Source organism: Balaenoptera ricei, chromosome 6, assembly GCF_028023285.1.
Source record: "Balaenoptera ricei isolate mBalRic1 chromosome 6, mBalRic1.hap2, whole genome shotgun sequence".
Classification (NCBI taxonomy): Eukaryota; Metazoa; Chordata; class Mammalia; order Artiodactyla; family Balaenopteridae; genus Balaenoptera; species Balaenoptera ricei.
In genome coordinates, this window is record NC_082644.1 from 95,739,989 (window position 1) to 95,761,536 (window position 21,548).

Below are 21,548 nucleotides of genomic sequence, written 5' to 3' on the forward strand. Positions count from 1 at the left end.
TTAAAAGTCTGTAAATATTGTCAATATCTTCCTCAAACTTACAAGTTTATTTGTTTATATCAGTATGAACTCATGATTTCCTATTTTCTTCAATGAGTTATAGTGCGCTATTTTCATTTATTTTGATCCTCAAACTGTTCCATATTTGGCCAGTGGAAGCCCCTTCACGTGACTTCTGTGTCTTTTTGACGTCTCCATCATCTTTTGAGCACCTTCTTGCTTTTTGGCTCAAGATATTCTAGGTTCATCTTGTAATTTCCCTGCTACAATCCTGGAATCAGCCATCTCTCTGGATACTGATTCCTTTTAGAAGCCAAGCCTGGATGCCAGATTTGCTTGCCTGCAGGGCCTCTCAGTGACAGGAGTAGAGTGTGTGTGTGTGTGTGTGTGTGTGTGTATTTACTTCTGTATCTGTCTATCTATCACGATCCATGAATCCACATTGATGTCTTCAGTCTAATTTATATTTCAATTAAACAGCATAGGGTTCATTTCCATATTTATGACTCCCCTCTCAAACAGTGAGAAGCCTGACTTATATTACCCTTAATATATTTACTTATTTGTTCAGTCTCCCATTATTTCTGCTGTTCCCTCTCCCACATGGATGCTATCCTCATCCTGCTTGGGTGTTGCTCTCCCCCACTGGGCTACTTGCATATATAGACACACTTCTCATCCTGCTCAGGCTCTGGCTCCCCACACTGGACTCTCCTCCATGTGGATGCCCTCGACGCCTTCTCAGGCTCTGATACCCAGGCCAGGCCACCACTGTGCGCTTTCTTGCTCTGCCTCATCTAATGGCTCTAGTTTAGAAGAGTCCAGGGAGGGAAGGAGAACAGAGGCAAAGTGCTCTCCTGGCTTACTTTATTTACTTTAATTATTTTCTCAATCTACCAAGAAGTTTAGGACTAGGATAATACACATTTTCCTGCACTTGATTTTGTTTCAGCAGTAACCATCAAAAAATAATTGATGAGCTTCAGTTTGTTGAGTTCCAGTAAAAAACCAGAGGGGAGTATGGAAATATCTGGACCCCTGGCCCAGGAATATCTAGAAAGCCACATTCATATCCTCTTTCTTCTACTAAGTTGCTCTGAGACCTGGGGCAAATTTCTGAGCCTTAGTTTCCTCATCTGTGAAATGAGTGGACACCTTCTGTCATTTTATTATTTTTCATCTATATTTTGGGGAAAGATTTGGGGAGAGGTTGCCTGAACAGGGAAAGATCATATGGACTGGTATTTAAATTGGGATTTGGTCTTTTTCTAAGAGGCCTGGTAATCCCAAGATTTATAGGAGGCATTTTTAAATGAAAAAAAAGTATGTATAACCAAAATTTTTAAAGTCCATAACAGATGTATAAGGTGCATAGGTATATACATGTTTATACTTTAACGCATATGAGGGTCAATTCTAAGAAATGGAATTTCTGGGAGTGTCATGTTATTTATTAAAGGTATGTCAGAGCTGGGAGTGTGTCAATGCAGGGGCAGCCTCAGTTGGACATAATTGTCAGCGTAATATTTTTGTAGAACACAGAGTTTTCATTTCTGTTACTTAATTTGATCCTTTCAGTTACTCTGTGAAATAAGCCAAGGATTCACCATTAACTGATAAGAAAACTGAGGTTTCAAGATGTAAGTTACACAGTCATTATTGGCTGAGCATGGAGTAAATTCTGGGTCTCCAAATTTCTAGCTCCAGGCTTTCGCCCTACAACAGGGATATGAACATGCATCTCTCATGCCAATCATATGTTCTAAGAGAATTATGGCTCTGAGGATGTTTTCATATTGAAAAGACCCCACATACTTTGTGTATTCTGGAGAATGTAACTTATCTTCAGGAATCCATCTTTTTTCCTAGGGATACTTTTTGCTTGAGATATATGGTCCTTCTAGGAACTATATTTCCTCCTGCTATATTGTAAAAGAATGCCAGGATATTTTAAGATACTGTGGGATGGGAGGGGATTAGTCAGTTATTTACTCATTTACGCATTTATCAATATGTGTTGCTCACATATTATATACCAGGCACCATTTTCAATTTGTACATACAGTGTTGGAGAGATTCAGTACCTGCCTTAAAGGAATCATGTTTACAGCCTATTGGAGGAAATATAAATAGAATCAGCAATTAGAATGAAATATGATAAGGGGGATGGGTGAAATAGGTGAAGGGGATTAAGAGATATAAACTTCCAGGTATAAAATGAATACGTCATGGGGATGTAGTATACAGACTAGGGAATATAGTCAGTAATATTGTAATAACTCTGTATGATGACAGATGGTAGCTAGAGTTATCATGGTGATCATTTTCTAATGTATAAAAATATCGAATCACTATGTTGTACACCTGAAACTAATATGATATTGTATGTCAATTACAATTCAATTTAAAAAAAAGACTTTGATCTTTTGTTCTGGAACAAAAAGAATTAAATATGATAAGAATTATAATGAAAATATATATAAATGGTAACTGTTATAAGCTCACTGAACAGATTATTTTATTTGTCTCTGTCTATATCTAGTACCAAGGGTAATTTCTTGCTCTTTAAATGTTGAGCTGAAGAGGAGCCCTGGGAGAATAAATACGTTTGTGTTCCTGGGAAAATCAGGGAATGTTTTTCAGAGGGTGGAACTGAGACCTGAAAGATTTTTTGTTAGTCAAGGGCATTTCAGACAGAAGAAACATGTTGACACAGAGGCTTGAAAAGTTGTGATATATTTGGGGAGTGAAATATGAGAAGGGTGGAGATAAGGCTGGACCAGTACTCTGGCCCTAAACACGGTGTCCTTGTCTGCCATGCCAAGAAGTTTAGATTTTGTCCCGTATGTAGTGAAGCATCAATGAAGAATTTTTAGTGCTTTCTTCAGTTCCAGAACACCCTAAAAATGAAGAAAAGCAGAAAAGCAAAAAGACTATAAGTAAATGACAGTAATATTTGTATAGAATTTCAAAATTTGTGAGACATTTTTCTGTCATCAATTATCTCATTAAATCTTCACAGCAGTCCTGCAAAGTATAATTATTATTCTTTAATTATTGATGAGACAATTATATCTGAGAGAGGTTTGTTCTTTGATTCTCTCATTCATTCAAGTACTCTTTTAGACATTGGAGATATAGTGATAAACAAAATGAAGTCACTTTCCTCGTAGAGCTTAATTCTTCTGAGGCGCTATGCCCAGGGTCATAGCTAAAATGAAGTGAGTTTAGACTTGAACACAATCTGATTCAAAAATCCCACATTCTTTGTACTATACTGTTCTGTCCTAAAGACCATTTGCACCAGTGAATGATGAAAACGTCACTGAAGGCATTGTGCTTCAGATATGCCTGTAGCTCTCTTAATTAACCTTCTTTCCCCCTAACTACCCAATCTGCTAAATTGTGATGTAGAGGAGGGAGTTGATAAAGGTATAAATCTCATCCTTTGAGAATCCTGGTTATGGTCCTTCCCCTTTAACTTGTCTCTCCTAGAATCCACTCTTATAGTCTTATTTTAATGTGTGACTAACAAGGAATTCTGAAACTTGATTTTTATAATAAAAAAATATATAACATGGGGTTAATTTTCAAGTTTAGTTTGGATGTCACAGAAATATTTCTGGCAACTTAGAAATGGCTGTAATAGCTGACTATTTATTATATCTGTAGCAATACCTTGATGATAACACTGTGGAAGCTATGGCCTTTCGGAAGAGTGCAAAGGAATTGTTGCAACTAGCAGCCAAAACGTTAAAGAAATTGGGAGTACGGTTCTGGCTGAGCAGTGGAACTTGTCTAGGTAAAATTCTTGTTGCTTTACATTTGTCTTTTTGACATTTCATTCTCTTTGGCTCTAAGGATGACTGCTTGAGATGACAAAACATCAGTGGTATTCGAAGCGTCATATTTATAGAAAGAATAAACATAGTGCATGGAGCAAGGATTTATTGATTTTTTAAAAGAAATAACTTCAGAAGCATAAAACAGAATTAGGAAGGCCATGTCGTGTGTCCCAAAATTATAAGTAATTTGTATAAAATTTATATCAGAACATGTAGACTACATGTGATTCTCAGGTAATCTTTAGATTAGCATTTTATTATTTCTATCCCAAAGGTTGTTATTACCTTAGAAAAAAAAACTGTATTCTGTTTCTTTACTTACACACAATACAAATAACTTGCATTGCACCAAAAGTTTCTGAGAGGAAAGGGAATGTCATAAGGTCTTCCACAAATCTTTTCCAGATCATGATTGGACGTCACTGTCTTACCACATTCTGTTCATTCTGAGATGGGGAAATGTAGAATCCAAGAAAGATTTCTGGATCTCTTTCCATTGTGCATTAGCTCAAACTCCTTTGGATTTTAGAATTATTTAGAATTTAACATTTTTTTGTTTTTATTCCCTCTTGTTTATAACTATAGTTGATTCTATCTATATTTGTTCTTTTTTAATTATAACTGTATTTGTACAAAAATTATTTTTGCTCTTGCTTTTATAGGGTTGCCATATAATTTATTGTCCATTTCAAGAGACTTTTTGAGAGTGAAAGGAGTGCCATTATTAATTATGTTGGTACAACAGGTGTAAACAGGGATGTATGGTTATCCTGTCAATTAGGCTTTGAGGAAAATTTCCATGGTTCTTCCTGTCAAGGAGCTTCCAGCTAGAGTAACCCCCACCCCCCCAAAAAAGAGTACATCTCATTTATGTGATACATGCTTTAAGGTTTAACTTTCTGGAGTAAGACTGTTTTATAGACTGTCATCAAAAATATTTCGTAATCATTTATCATGATATCTTTTGAGTTCTTAGCCCCATGGTTTTCTTAATTTAAGGGCATTTATAAAATGAGGGAGTTGGATTAGATGATAGGTAAGGAGCCTTCCATTTTTAGTAGTTCATGATTCTTTGTTAGATGTGGATTGTAGATTTTTCTTAAACTAGAGGTGAGATCCCATGCTAGGCTTCTAAAGATCTATGTTAAAATGAAATTAAAGTTTAGAATTCCAAACAGTATTTCCCAAAGATAATCGTAGACATTTATTTACTTTTTGAATACTTTGAATGGAAGGATTAGAAGGATAATAAGAGAAACTCAGAGCCCTTAGCAATATTAAGGTATAAATTTTGCCTTTTTAGAACATTATTATAGCACCCAATTTAGAAGTAGATACATAGTAAATATGTAGAAATATCTTTTGACAGTATGCTGAAAATTGAGGCTGGTACTGCTCTTCTTTTTTATATGACCCATCAGACATGAGCTGTTCAGAGCTGTTAAGTTCTACAAATTACTGCTCAGGAAAGGGATATTGCTTAAGCAAAAGAATTAAATTATATTTTTTAGCATATCTTAAAAGCAACCTTCATCATAAGAGATTTATGATTAAACATTTTAAAAAGTAACTTAATGTTTTAAATGGATGGCCCAGTTAACATTATTAAAGCTAATAGTTTATTCAGAAATTACAGGACATCATGAAAGTTTTTGAGGCTGCTGAGTGCTCAAACCAGTAAAAATGAAGGAAGGAAGGAATAAAAGAAATGTTCTTCAACAAGTGGCTCCTATAATCATAGATATTAAGTTGGGATCTAATTTTTTTTAATTTTGGTAAAGCACACTAAGTCTAATCCTGTGAAATAAAATACACTGTTACAAAGACTATCCATTATAATAATGACTAATTTTTTCCAAACTTAAGTTTTTAAAAAAGTTTTCTCATTCCTTTTTTTTAGGATGGTATCGGCAGTGTGGCATTATTCCTTATAGTAAAGATGTTGACCTAGGAATTTTTATACAAGATTACAAATCTGATATTATTTCAGCATTTCAAGATGCAGGACTCCCACTCAAACACAAATTTGGGAAGGTCAGTAATAAAAATATGATTTACTTCATTAGTAACATGTCTCAAAAGTAAAGTTTATATTAAGCAGCTCAGAGATGTTTAAAAGCACTGTATGTAGCATTTTATCACTCATTATCAGCCAGGATGAGTTCAGCAGAAGATTATTACCACTTGTGACTTCTGCACTATTTAAGGAAAACTAGAAAATCTGGCTTTCTATTGACCATGAGAAGGCAAAAAGGAGCTTGGACTCTTGCAGAAGAATTTATTGCCATTATATTAGGCAACAATATAACATAATTAATTAATATAATAAGTAAGAATCTCATATACCCTACCTGAAGTTATGTTGTTTCTCTTGAGCCATTTAATTTTATGTTCACGTAGGCATCATATTATTATCAAATTGAAACATTCCATTGATTGCTAAGAATTAGAAATACAGGGACTTCCCTGGCGGTCTGGTGGCTAAGACTTTGCCTTCTAATGCAGGTGGTGTGGGTTCGATCCCTGGTTGGGGAGCTAAGATCCCACATGCCTCTCAGCCAAAAAAAAACCAAAACAGAAGCAATGTTGTAACAAATTCAATAAAGACTTTAAAAAATGGTCCACGTCAAAAAAAAAAAAAAAGCTTAAAAAAAAAAAGCAATATGGAATCATTTCAAACAATACTTGGGTTTCTTGTTTATTTCACATGTCCTAGGCCATAGCAGTCTTCTCACAGGTCAACTAGGAATAGGTCATTGTGGCTTAGATGAAATCTCCTTTTAGACAATTTGATTCCTATGCCCTAAGCCTATGATCCTGGCAATGACCTTACTCTTAATTTGGTTGTTCCCAGGGAGGTGTTGTCCTGGAAAGCAAGTAGAAGTATGTTTAGTTCCTGGAAAATTACTTCTCTCATCATAATCATTCTAGTTTATTTAAAAATTTAATAAAATATCTTCCTGAGGTGAAAGGCAAAGCAATAGAACTCTAGTCATTCAGCAATTGTTTCCTTAACACTCAGTCTCTGCCTGGCACTGAGCTCTGCACCCAGAACACAAAGATGAATAAGGTACAATCCATCCTTATCCTTGAGGAGTTCACTGTCTAATTGGCAGAAAACAAATTCATAAACAATTAAGTGATTAGTGCTGCCACAGACAGATGCACCAAGTCCAATGGGAACATAATTATTTGTAGGATAAGTTTCTTAGGGAAATGCTCTCAGAATTCTTTGTACTTTTAAACTTCTTTTTTCTTTTTTTCATGTATATAATGTAATGATATATGGGTTTCTATGCCACATTTACATAAGTACTCATTTATTGATTGTGATGAGAGACTTACTTCCTGATAGTTTTACTTGGTTATTAAAGGGAATAATTATTCTTTGATTACTTTCCTTCTTTAGTCAGAGAGGGGCTCAGGAACAGGATGTTTTGCAGAGTGACCATTTAACTACTATAAGTCATTTACTCTGAGTTGTCATCAGTTGTAAGAAGCAACATTATTTTATGTGCATTTAAGAAAGAAATCAGTGCTTGCTTCGGCAGCACATATACTAAAATTGGAATGATGCAGAGAAGATTAGCATGGCCCCTGTGCAAGGATGACACGCAAATTCGTGAAGCGTTCCATATTTTTGCAGCCTAAGTGTCCATTGACAGATGAATGGATAAAGAAGATGTGGCACATATATACAATGGAATATTACTCAGCCATAAAAAGAAATGAAATTGAGTTATTTTTAGTGAGGTGGATGGACCTAGAGTCTGTCGTACAGAGTGAAGTAAGTCAGAAAGAGAAAAATACTGTATGCTAACACATGTATATGGAATCTTAAAAAAAAAAAAATGGTTCTGAAGAACATAGGGGCAGGACAGGAATAAAGACGCAGACGTAGAGAATGGACTTGAGGACACGGGGAGGGGGAAGGGTAAGCTGGGAAGAAGTGCGAGAGTGGCATGGACATATATACACTACCAAATGTAAAACCGATAGCTAGTGGGAAGCAGCCGCATAGCACAGGGAGATCAGCTCGGTGCTTTGTGTCCACGTAGAGGGGTAGAATAGGGAGGGTGAGAGGGAGACGCAAGAATGAGGGGATATGGGGATATATGTATACGTATAGCTGATTCACTTTGTTATAGAGCAGCAACTAACACAACAATGTAAAGCAATTATACTCCAATAAAGATGTTAAAAAAAAAAAAAAGAAATCAAACGATGGTGTGCTACTGATGCATCCCAATTTCAGAAGTGCTCCAACTTGAAAAACAGTATCTTGAAACCTATACTCTCTATATATATAAAACATAAGAATCTTTTGTTTTTTTAATTTTAAAAAATGTACTTCCTTTGTTTCAGTCTGTGAAGATTTTCATCTTCTCCCTAGGTAGAAGACAGCTTGGAACTATCTTTCCAGGGAAAAGATGATGTAAAACTTGACATTTTTTTCTTCTATGAAGAGACTGACCATATGTGGAATGGAGGCACTCAGGCCAAAACAGGAAAAAAATTTAAGTATGAATCAGATAAGTACTTACAAAAGGGGCTATAGTAATAACTGCAGAAGGTAGAAATAAGGAAGTAACTGGAAATGGGGGGAAAAAAAGACTGTCAAGTCTCACTGTTAGCTGATACTTTCTCAGCTTTCCCAGAGAGCCCAGTTATGCTTGAGAAGTGAGGACTACCTATAAGGACAGTCCCTGAGGAGGAAGTGCCCCTGGGTTTGTCAGTCCATAGAGTCATTGTGATTGGAAGCCCTTGAGTCATCAGAAAGGGAAAGCCAAAATAAGGAACAGAAAAATCAGGCCCAGAGCCTGAGCCAAAAAACTGATCGGCTGTTAGAGCTATAGGAGCTTGATAATTTGATGAGAATGGGTAAGGGTCAGTAAGAAGGAGATTGTTAAGGTCAAGTGAAGTTTAAGTGAGGAGATTTGGTTTGGCTGGAGCTGAGGTCATGAATGCCGGGCAACCTCTGGAATGTGCCTTTAACACAGACTGAGGGCTAATCCTTAAAGGATACTGATCGGGCTTAACAGCTACCATATTTTGTCAAATGTAAGGTGATATGCATTGTAAGATGTACCATTATTTTATGTGCTACCAAGAAAGGAAAGACACTGCCAACTATAATCTTAAGACACATGATTCAGATAGAAAATTGCAGGGGGAGAGTCTCTCAATTCTGAATTAATTGATGGACTACAATATGTTAGATTGGCATTTTGAACATTTTTTCTTTTAATACTGCCATAGTCAAACTCCTTGATGACGAAAGACAAAAATGACGTTAGAGTAACTGAGTGCCCTTTATGATGCAGTTGGCCTGTTCACGGTTCTGAGAGAGAGAGAACAAATGCAAAAGAGAACCCAGAGAGCAAGGGCTCTGGAATCAGGCAGACCCGGGAAGCCTCAGCTTCACCCTAATTACGGCCTTTAGCTTTTCTGAACATTAATCTCCTCATCCATTAAATTTGAGTAGTACTACTGTGTACCAGGCACTACTATGAACATTTTTCATGTATTAACACATCTAATCCTCATAACAACCACAGATAGTCTATGAGGCACTGAGAATTTAAGTCATTTGTTCAACATCACAGTGAATAAGTCAGACAGCAGCCTGTCTCTAGAGTTCATACTTTTAATCACTACCCCCTACTGCCTCTCCAATACACCTGACAGTATGAGGCACTTAGCGGAATGCTTAGCACTTATTAAGTTATCAGTAAGTGGTGGTTACCATTGTTATTATTATTTAATGTTATTAATATTATGATTGTTAATGTGATTGCTGTTGTTGTTGTCATTCTTATGGTTGTTATATGACCAGTAGCATAAATTTCCCTCACCAACTAGCTGAGATTGGGGCTCCTATCATTGAATAAATTTGAGCCATTGGGCGCATTGGGGAATGTTCTACATAGCATAGAAGAAGAATTCCAAACTTGGACTGGTTTCTCCTGGGTACTTAGACATACCCTACTGGGGTCACTGAATCTATTTCAAGGCAGGGAGTCTCCGTGTAAGGTTAAACTTGTTCTGGAGGTTTGAGAGTAATCCAAACCTTTTTCTCAAAGTCATAAAGTATCCCAATTGACCCTGATCCTGGAGCATATTCCCGAAACTCATTTATTATAAAAAATTATTTTGCTTTATGACAACAAACACCTTCATGCTGAGTAAGCTCAGATTATAAGACAGAAATTAGTAAGTTAATGAATTTGTAATTGACACTCTCACTATGGCTAGGTGAATAGGGAGCTAAGTGTTTTTGACATTTAGCTATAGTTTGTTTATTCAAATATGATAATGATGCCAAATTTAACACATAATTTAGAGGCTTTTTTTTTAAACTGGGAGATAGTATAGCATAGAAATTAAAGGCGTGGAGCCAGTCTGCTTGCTTTTGAATCCCAGCTCTCCGTTTTACCAGCTATATTATCTGTACCTAAGTTTCCTCAAATGTAAAATGGGAATAATAATAGAAATTCCTACATAGGATGGTTTTAAGAACTAAGTGAGTTAATACACAAAAAGGGTGTTGAAGAGAATTAAGCATGTCCTGAGTGCTAAGTAATTATTAGCTGCTATTATTAATACTCTCTGTAGCAGTAGTATTTCTCTTCTTAGTCTTATAAGAAATTTACAAATCAGAAACCTATATAATTATCTCAATATTAAACTACCACACCTATTCTTAGAGAACTCATATGAGAATGTCACCTTTGTTCTAAGAAAAGTAATCTCTGAAGCTTGTATTATAATCATGTTAGTCTTAATTTTTCTTCTAAGGCTTTCTTAGAAGGATTTCTTTCTTCTCACTGACATAATCCCATGTCAGACCTCAAAAGAACTATGCACTTCTAACCACTACATCTCTGGCTAGAAAAGTCTTCTTTCATTCTGCTTTAACTGCTCTTTATGGTAGCAGTGTTTGGGAAGTGGAAAGTGTTCTGATTATTTAACGAGAGAAATGAGCAGTGATATAACTGCCTGGACAGATGGTGTGAGTCTCAGATTTTCTATCATGTTACCGTAACCTTAAAAGGCAGAGAAGAGAAAAGGGGATGGTTGTGTGGAGTAGTTTCTTTGGAAGATTCCCCCAGCCATATGCCATTTTCATACTCTTCAGTACTATTTACTTTAAGGAACTGTAGAATTTTCACCACTATTGTTCCTAGAGGGAAAAATCTTTAAAGCTAGTCTAAGGGTCTTTTTATCTTTATAATATTCTACGTTTTATTCATGTGTAGTTTATTCTGAGAAAAAGCTTAATAATAGTATAGGATGCTTACCATTTTTTAAAAAGGTGAAGAGGAATGAGGAAGGAAGAAAAAAGTTTCCCCTTTCAAAACTTTATTCTGCATGCCTTCAGAATGATGTTTTTGGTCATAAGATTTAATAATAATTACAATATTGATAGCAATGATAAAGCTGTAGCTACCAGGTGTCAGCTAGATATCAGGCACTATGATAGGTAATTTATTATTTAATCTCAGATCATCCTCACATTATCCCTGTGGGTTAGGTGTTCTCACTCCCAGTTAGTTGCGAGGAAACTAAAGCCCAGAGAAGAGAAGTAACTTGTCCAAGGTTCTCTGGCCATTAATGGTAGGGCCAAGATTTAACTTCAGACCTGTTGGATTCTTAAGCCTAAATGCTTCCGTCTAAGAGTTAATAGGTTAAATGAGTTAATATATGTAGTAATGCATTTAGAACAGTACCTGCCACATAGTACTGTGTAAGTATTAGCTACGGCTGCAACTATCATTACCATATTATTATTCTATTACTATTACTACTCATGTGTTGCACTGGTACAAAACATTGGACTTTCAACACAGTGGTAACCTGGATTAGTTACTCTTTGGGCAAGCATTTTCTTCCCAGGTCTCATATTTCTTCCATCTCCAATTCTTACTCTAAACCCATACTTTCACCTAAAATCTAAATTCCATTCTTAAATATTGTCTGGATTTTTAATATTTATTTTTCTTCTCCAAGTTCCAATCGCCAATAATAAAAAGTGATGAATATATTAACTATGCCTCCAGATGTGAAATTGTCATTCCAGAACTTCACAGTTCTTACAGATGCTGCCCAGATTCCTTTGGGTTATTTCTTTCCTTCACATCTGAATCAACTGATGTAAGTAGAGGCCAGAAGTTTAAGAGGCAATAATAATGGTAATAATAAAAATTAACTTTTATTGAATATTTACTATGTGCTTGGCACTATGCCAAGCTTTTATATGCATCATCTCATTTAACCCTCACCACAAGTTTATAAGGGAGATTTACTGTCACCTCATGATATGGATGAGGAAATTAAGGCAGAGCTAAGCCTCAGACCTAGGGCCATATCACTTCAGAGCTCGTATTCTTACCCATACACAATGTTAGTGTCACCACAATCTCTATCATATTGTTAATACTCCCTCCATGAAAGTAGCTCTTCTATTTATCGACATTGTCAGAATATTACAGCTACCTCTGTATCCTCTGATAGGAAATCTGCTACCCCTAGGGCTAGCTGTGGGTTACTTAGGCCTTCTGATATCTGCAGCTTCTGCTTAGTGTATAGATCTTCAAAAAATTTGGATTTGTCCTCTGTGAGACTAGACTCATCCAAGTGTGACTCCTATATAATTTAACATTTCATTTCTGCAAAATTTATTTACTAACTGCTGTGTGCTAAGGATTCTGATGTGAATATAACTTAGTTTCTGCTCTCAAGGATCTCATAATCTAGACCATGAAACAAATATTAAAGTACTCTGTCAGCAGGATGTGATTTAAATAGGTGTCATGTATAGTTGAGATACAAATCAACTATCTAGAAGCAGCGACAAGGAAGTGTGGCATAAAAAATAGAGAAGTTTGTTAGGGAGACTTAGGAGGAATATGGAGAAATGTCTAATAATAGGTTTATATAACTATTATTCTATTTAGATTATTCCCATTTTTTTTATTATTAAAAAATTCTGTGAACATCTTTATATATAAAGTGAAAGCTTTATTAGGGGTTGTTTCTTTGAATAGATTCCCAGAACTGGAATTATTATTATTGTTTGATTGTGCTATTTGAGAAAAAGAGGAGTAATTGGTCAGTGTTCTGATAACAGTAAAAGTACAAGATTTTACTGCTCAGTGTCCTGTATTTCCTTTGACTCCTTAAGGCTCTTTGCAGCTGTACAGGCCTCCTCAGTCATCTTTGTCAGCTTGCTTTATTTTACTTGCCTTTTTTCCCCCTATTTTTTAAAAATAAATTTCTAGTTTTGTGATAATTTTAGATTCACAGAAGATAATACAGATGAGTTTCTGGATACAGTCACCCAGTTTCCCCTAATGTTAACATATCGTTACCATGGTACATTTGTCAAAACCAAGAAACCAGCCTCGGTGCATTACAGTTAACTAAACTCTCAATATTATCTGTACTTCACCAGTTTTTCTAATGTCCTTTCTCTGCTCTAGGATCTAATCCTAGATACCACAGTGTATTTAGACCCCAGCCTTTTGAAACTTGATTTTAGTCTGCGATTTTAAGTATGTCACTAGTAGTGCCAGGTTATTAGACGTCATCCCATGTCCCAGTTCTGCCATTCAAGGGCATTGAGTTGCCTCCATTTTGAGGTTGCTCCTCAGTACCTCTAAGTGGAAATAATCTCCCCTTCCTCTGAATTCCCATAGATTTTTCTTTTCCCTTTACCTCTCATGCTGTATTTGGGTACTTCTGCTGATTTTTCTGTCCTTTCTGAGTTATATGTAGAATCAGTCCTGATAAATCTGTCAGGCTGAGTGAGACCTGAACCCTACTTGAAACTAAAACCAGGTCCACTTAAGCACAGTTTACAGTGTTTCGTTAAGATGAAAGGGTGACACCAGACTGATGACTTGATCCAACGTAGCACCTTTGGAGAATCAAAGCCATAAAGTTAAGTCACCGCAGTTGTTTTAAGTCACTGCTTCAAAAGAAGTTAAAGACTCGTGTCGGTTGTTGAATCCCCACTCATAGACTCTCTCAGCTCCATAGATTGATACTATGCGTCCATAGTTCTAGCTCTCAAAAAACACATTTGTCTTTTAAGTACTTATAGCTGTGAAGCTAAAAGGCAAATTTGAATAATTTCTTTAAATGAGTGCATTTAAAACATTAGCTTTTCTAAAAATGGTGTCATATTTCCTACTCTGTTTATACCTTCATATTTTACAACATTTAGATTATGTCTTAGGTCTCCTTAGTAACACCTCCAAACCATGGAGGGAAGAACATTGAATGCATGTTATATGGTAATTGTATTCTTATACAATATATAGAAGTGGCAGTTCTTTATATAGTGAGCTTTATTTGTTTTTTTAAGAGAAGATTACCTCAGAATGAATAAATAGCGGGCCTTTCACTTATATGAAGTAAATTTGGTTTTTTAAGGCTGCGATATATTTTGTTGTTTGAATATAATTCTGTAGGAGATTCTATATGGTAGTATTCTGAGAGAAATAAAAGCAAATTTTCACTAAATGACTTCTACACAAATGTTCACAGCAGTTTTATTCATGGTAGCCAAAAAATGGAAACAACCCAAATGCCCATCTTTTGGTGACCAAATAAACAAATTATGGTATGTTCAAACAGTGGAATTCTACTCAGCAACAGAGAGGAACCAACTACTAATATATGCAATAACGTGGATGAATCTCCAAAAGTCATGTTACGTGAAAGAATTCAAATAGGAAGAGTAGGCACTATGTAACTGCATTTATTTGTAATTGTAAAGCAGGCAAAACCAATCAAGAATGTGAAAAGGTCATTGATCACCAGGGGCCAGGGTGGACTGACTGCATGCCTGCCAAAAAGCACAGGGAGCTTTGGGAAGCAGGGTGGTAGAAATGTTCTGCATCTTGATTTTAGTACCCAGGTATATGCACCTGTCAAAACTTAAAATGGGTGCATTTCATTATGTGTAAATAGCAGCTTGAAAAATTGATTTAAGAGTTTGAAAGAGAAAAAAATTCTGTGACTTAGAAAATTGTTACTAAGAGAAAAGAGCCCAAGATCACAAGTAGAAACAGAAGGATATCTGGGACCAGAAGCCATGAATTTGATCAAGGCAGACCTAATTGCAGTGATAAACTTGGAGCCGTTTGCATCTGCTTGGACAAATTAGATAATCTGAGATCAAAATAAACGAAGCTTTTTGTATTTAGTATGAAATTTGAAATCGTAATTTAATCTCCTTTTTTCATTATCTATTATATCCAAAAAGGAATCCTATAAAAATTGTCTGAGACAAAGCAAGCACAGCTGGAGTCTAATTACTTGTTGATGAGCTATAGATATAGTTTTGGGAAGTTATGCAGTAGAAATAAAAATGCCTCGAGGTTTTTCCCTCTGGCCTTAAAGAAAAGTCTTGTGCATGCTTTAAATGAATAGTTTTTGATATGGTCATTAAGTATGTGCATTCAGGTGTTAAATGATAACTATCCATACAAGCTTTAATTTGTCTACTCATTGGTGATATAAATTTCTTCTACTTCACTAGTTCTGTCCTATGGAGATTGCATAGGAGAGTTTGTCAGTAAGATAGATGGAATCACTCAACTTACAGTGGAAGTCAGAAGAAAACCAAGGTTCAATGGGTAGAATTTTATCTTATAAAACATGTATATGCTATATGTATATTGATTATATGTTAGAAGTTTGGGACAGGATTGGCGTATGGGATCTACAAAGACCTCAGAGAGACTATATTCCAGTCCAGTCTCTGAAAAGTATGTTAGCCATTCCTCTATTACCCCTTTTGCTTCTGTATAATCTGTGGTAGGATTGTGAGAGGTTTAGTGGAAGAGATAGTTAAAAAAATACTAGTCAGCATGCTGTAACTTTGGTTTTCAAGAGTTGGTTTTTAGGGAAGATCCAGTGGTTAGGACTCCACGCTTCCACTGCAGGGGGCCCAGGTTCAATCTCTGGTCCGGCAACTAAGACCCTGCAAGCCACATGGCGTGGCCAAAAAAAAAAAAAAAATCAAAAACAAAAGAAAACAAAGAGTTGATTTCTTAGAAATGCTTAGAAAACTATGGGCAAAATTGATGCTGATGACATATAATTAATGTGGCACAATAATTCCTCACCTTGCCATATTCCCTTTGCTCCAAACACAAATCACTGATGAATATGTCTAAAAGACATAGCTGAGCTAAAAGAGAATGAAGTAAATGATGAAGAAGGAGTATATAAAGAGAATTTCCAAATTAAAGACAGGCAGGCAGGATAAATAATAAATCTACATCTAGATACTTCTTAAGGAAACAGTAATACCAAAACCAAAAAAATTTTATAGTCTACCAGAGAAAATAGATTGCTCATAAAGGAATAGCAAATACACCTCGGCTACAATAGAGGACAGAAGATAATGGAGTAACATCTTCCAAAAGCTGAGGCGAAATAACTGTCAACTAAGAATGTTACGTACACTTAAAACTAATACTCAAGAGGGAGGTCAAGATAAAGGCATTTGCATATGTACAAAGACTAAGAAAATTTATGTCTCACAGATCCACACTTAAAACTGTATTAAAGAACACAGAAGGAAGATATGATATATGTGAAAAAATGGTGGACACACAAATGGATAAAATATGTCAGTAAATTTGTTAGCCATTACCTGTGTAAAGACAAAAAAGACGTGTCAAAAATAAGTTAAGGGGCTTCCCTGGTGGCGCAGTGGTTGAGAATCTGCCTGCCAATGCAGGGGACACGGGTTCGAGCCCTGGTCTGGGAAGATCCCACATGCCACGGAGCAACTAGGCCCGTGAGCCACAATTACTGAGCCTGCGTGCCTGGAGCCTGTGCTCCGCAACAAGAGAGGCCGCGATAGTGAGAAGCCCGCGCACCGCGATGAAGAGTGGCCCCTGCTTGCCACAACTAGAGAAAGCCCTCACACAGAAACGAAGACCCAACACAGCCATAAATAAATAAATAAAAAATTAAAATAGCTTTACCTTAAAAAAAAAAAAAAGTTAAGGAGGAGGCGATTTGTTAAGTGTTCAAGGAATAAAGTATACTAAGTCCCATGTTTAGGAAGAGGATAGAGATTCTGTATACATTTAGTCTTTATTAGAAAATGTTGTAGTGAAATATGTTTGCTGAAAAATAAACAGTAAATATTACAAACAGTAATTACTACTGGATAGAAATATTATTTAAAACTTCTAAACAAGCAGAACAAAAGATAATTTATAAACCTTTATCATTCTAAATGAAAGTAGGAAAGGTAGGGCAAAGAAAAAGTATGGTAAACTGAAAACATGTAAAAATAATCATAAAACTAGTCAGCATTGTTATAGCACTTACTATGTGTGTTAGATACTATTCTGAGCACTTTACATTTATAATATTTTTCATTCTATGCTAACATCTCTCTGAGGTACTGCTAGTACGCTCATTTTATAAATGAGGTTAAGGCGCAAAAACATTGACCAAGGTCACACACGAGAGTAATTGGCGAAGCCAGGATTTGAGCGAGACAGTCTGGCTCTAGAGTTCAAAATATGTCCAAATACATAATTTATTACAATAAATATTCACAGATTAAGGTAACCTACAAAAAGAGAAACAGTATCAAATGAGATAGAAAACAACATTTAACTATAAAATACTTGGAAGAGGCACACCTGAAGCAAAATCACATGGGAAGGTTGAAAATTAGAGGAATGGAAAAAATATACCCCAATATTATTAGCCAAAGAAAATTCTACTGTCATTTTACTATCAGACAAAATAGAATTTTATTGGGTTGCGGTGGGGGAGAATGTTAAAGGATTAAAAGACCCACTACATAATTTTACAAAGGAACAGTTCACCAAGAAGAAATAATATTCATGACCTTTATGACTCTTAACAATATAGTCTTGAAATATATAAATCGAAAACTGATGAAATTCTGATGAATATTTGACATGTCCACAATTTTGGTGGGGTATTTTGGTATACTTTTATTTTAAAAACTGCTGGGTCAAGCAAAGAAACTAGTAAAAATATTGGAGATATGGACAAAATCAACAGGCTTGATCTATTTGACATAAATGTATATATAAATCTTCATCCAGCAATGGTGCATGTACTTTCTTATCCACTATAAATGGAGCATTTACAAAAGTTGATCATGTACTACAACATGAAGGCAATCTCAATACATTTGAAAGCATTAATAAAATTCTTGTGAGGTGTGTGTGTATGAGTGTAATTCTCCACATTAACAGATTAAAGGGAAAAAAGAACTATGGTTATTTCAGTAGATGGCATTGTATGACCGCAATGGAATTGAATTAGAAATCAACAATTAAAAGACATCTTTAAAAAGTGTGGAAACTTTAAAATGCCCTCTTTAATAACTAATGAATTAAAAAGGAGATCATAGTGGAAATTACAGAAGTTTTAGGATTCAAATAGGGTGCAGTTAAGAGGATAGAGGTAAACTTGTAGCCTTAAAAACAATAAGTATTTCAATAGCTGATGTGAGGTACCCCGTATGGGGGCCTCGTAACCCAATTCAGACTCACCCCCACCCCCCACCCCATCCTCTAAAAAGTAGGGTGGAGGGAAGCTCATCGGTGGGGCACAAGCTGAGTGCATTTAGTCACTCCATCCCATGTCCCTTGGGAAGGTCTGAGACTAGGAGAAAAAAAAAAGTGTGAAAGAATAGGTTTGAAAAAATTAAGCTACCAACTGAAGAGATTAAAAGAACAGCACAGTCAGTCTAAGGAAAGTGAAGGAAGGAAACCAAGAGAAAAAATTAATGAAATAAAAAACAAACAGTATCATGGGAATTCCCTGGCAGTCCAGTGGTTAGGACTCCGTGCTTTTGCTGCCGAGGGCCTGGGTTTGATCCCGAGTGGGGGAACTTAGATCCTGCAAGACATGTGGCTCTGCCAAAAAAAGAAAAAAAAGAAAGAAAAACTCTCAAAGATGAACAAATCCAAATGCTAGTTCTTAAGATAACAAATTATAAAAGTAGTAAACTAAGTAGACATCTAGCAAGATTGATCCAAAACAACTGTGTTACACTGACTCAAAAGAAAATGCTATGGACAGCTAAGACAGCAGTCTAAAATGCAGTATCAGATAAAATGTGAAAATGACAAAATTTTAACTCAAGAAGTTCTAAATAACTTATACTCATTAAAGAAATTGAATTACTAATCAAAAATCCTCCTTTCCCCTTTTTTTCCCTACCAAAAGACCTAGAAAGTTTACAGGAAAGTTTTACCATGCCTTCACAGGATAGATTATTCCCTATATTATATAGCTTATTTTGGGGGAAAAAAAAAAAAGAAAACTGCTTTAAGCAATTCATTTTATGACTGATAGCAAAACTGGACTCGGACAGTACCAAAAAAAAAATTTTAAGGGAAATTACTGTCTTAGTGGACACAGATGAAAATATCATGAATGAAACACAAATGAATAGAATTTTGTAGTGTGTGTGTATTAGTGTAATTCTCAACACTTAAAAGATTAAAGGGAGAAAAAAGTACATGATTGTTTCAATAGATGACATTAAAAACATTTGATACATTTCATAATTAACAACAACAACAAAAGGCCTTTTAGTAAACTTGGAGTAAAGGGGATCTGAAATTTCTTTAACCTAGTAAAGGGAATATACCAAAAACCTAGAGTGAGCAATTGTATTTAATGGTAAAACTTTAGAAGCCTTTCTGTTAAAATCAGAAAAAAACATAAGAATGCATGCTGTCCCTGCTTTAATTAAGCAGTATGCTGGAGGGCTATTGCACTGGAATAACACAAGAAAAAGAAATTAAGAGTTAGAAGAAGAGACAAAATTGGTAATGAGAATAAACTATTGTGTTGTTTTGCAGGAAATTCTTGTTTAAAAAAGCTCTGCTGTTCCAACTCTAGAGTTTAATGCAAACTTATGTTTAAAAAGGTCAGATTCAGTTGTCATTGATGATGTCTCTCTCACTTAGCCTAGCTAACTAATTAACAGTAAAAACAGTGTTTTTCATTTAGCAATTATGTTTTTAGGTGGTACAGTTAAACTGATGAAATTACTTTATCCAACCACCAAAAAGTAGTTTTACAGATTTTAAGGATGTCTGTGAGGGAAAAAATGGTCTTCTCCAACTAACTCTTAATTCTAACTACTGCTTTTTGTAAAAATAAAAAGAAGTAAAAGTGGTATGAACTAGAAAATGAATGGAAGGATTTTGTGTGTGTGTGATAAGATCCCTTGAATTTATATTCTGATTTGGGGTTGTTTAGTCTGAATTTAAATCTGTTCACATTTTGGATCCTATCTCAGAGCTTTAAAGTACAAACTGCTTAGGAGAACTTAATATGGGCATTAAAACCTAAGGGAACATTGACTCTAATTATAATCTTAGTCATTATTTACTGGTAACCTGGACAGGGTACATGGCATGTGCTGTTCTGAGTCACTCACCCCCCCCTTTTCCTCTCCACAATCCCATTTTACAATCAGTTTTCACATTTTATTGTTTATCTTCCCTCTTCTCCTAGGAAGCTGGAATTTTCTTTTTGCTGAAAGGCTTGAAAATTATTTGGTGAAAAGAAAACCACAAAGATGGTTTAGGGATTTTTTATTTAGGGCAAAAATTAACATTTGAGTTAAATTGTCTTTGAGTAATTTTAAGATTGCTTATATATTTTAAATGTTTTGTTTTTGTTGATAAACCTTTCATTGTTCAATGAAAGCTTTGAACATTTCATTTTATAAAAGCTTTTATTCTCATCCATTGTATCATCCTGGACTTATGGTTTTTCTTTCTTTCATCTCTTTGATGAGACTGTAGAGGATTATATTTAAGAGGGAAGTTTCCTGGCCTATGTTACTAGATAGACCATGATTTCTGCCTCATTTCAGCTTCAGTGTGTCAACTTGATAGGATGGGACAGGTGGACATTCTGCTGACCAGCATCTTGATTGGGGAGGGTGTAGGCTGATGATGGATGGATATGTCTCATGACAAAATAAGCAAGTCCATGAATATGAGCATGCGGAGTAAAATTGGGACCAGCAGATGGTGGAGCTGTGCTGTATCCTATTTCTTCCTCAGCTTTGAGATTTGCTGTGGCCTTCTTTTCACAGAAGCCAGCTGGTATTGTCTATTAACTGCCAGCACCTATTGGTCTGTGTAGAAGGGACTTGTTGCTTTCTTTAGAAATGTTCAGCCTCTCATTTTCATCTGTGGCTTTATGTTCATCTGGTGGTAAAATAATATTCAAAAGGAAAATATCTGAGAACTGACCTTTCCTTGGAGAACATCCCAGTTAGATCCCATTTCTATAATCTGATTACACTTTGACACCTGGTTTTTTCTCTGTTCCTTGTTTCTTTAATCCTCTGATATTTTAAATTTCTTTAATCTCTGCTATTGCCACTTTAAATCTCATTACTGAAGGTTCTTGCCATGTTGTGAAGAGAAGGAACATTTCTCAGAAAGCAACAACACAGAATATAGAACTAAAATATAAACTTAAATCTAACGAACCTGCTAGTTTTAACTTTCCTTTGTAATATATAGAATTTCATTTACTGATCCAAAGTACCTTTAAGAAACATGGTTTTTTTAGTATAATTTCTGAAACTTACTAATTGAAATAATTCTGCTATAAGTTGAGTTAAATTCATTATAACTAATGGGCTAGCTTAGA

General features: G+C 35.5%; 1 protein-coding gene and 1 non-coding gene across 8 annotated transcripts in view; both read left to right on the forward strand.

Annotated features, from left to right (window-relative positions):
* FKTN (fukutin) overlaps positions 1 to 21,548 on the forward strand; it is a 99,690-nt gene that overhangs the window by 44,522 nt on the left and 33,620 nt on the right. For 6 of the 7 annotated variants that reach the window (XM_059925231.1, XM_059925230.1, XM_059925228.1 and 3 more), the window contains 3 exons: positions 3,673 to 3,802; positions 5,746 to 5,879; positions 8,239 to 8,366. In XM_059925231.1, the coding sequence (XP_059781214.1) occupies positions 3,673 to 3,802; positions 5,746 to 5,879; positions 8,239 to 8,366 (392 nt within the window). The remainder of the gene's footprint in view (positions 1 to 3,672; positions 3,803 to 5,745; positions 5,880 to 8,238; positions 8,367 to 21,548) is intronic. The other variant, XM_059925232.1, reaches the window with a different exon arrangement.
* Positions 7,381 to 7,487, forward strand: LOC132368312 (U6 spliceosomal RNA). The gene has a single exon (XR_009504050.1). It is a non-coding gene; the product is annotated as a U6 spliceosomal RNA (small nuclear RNA).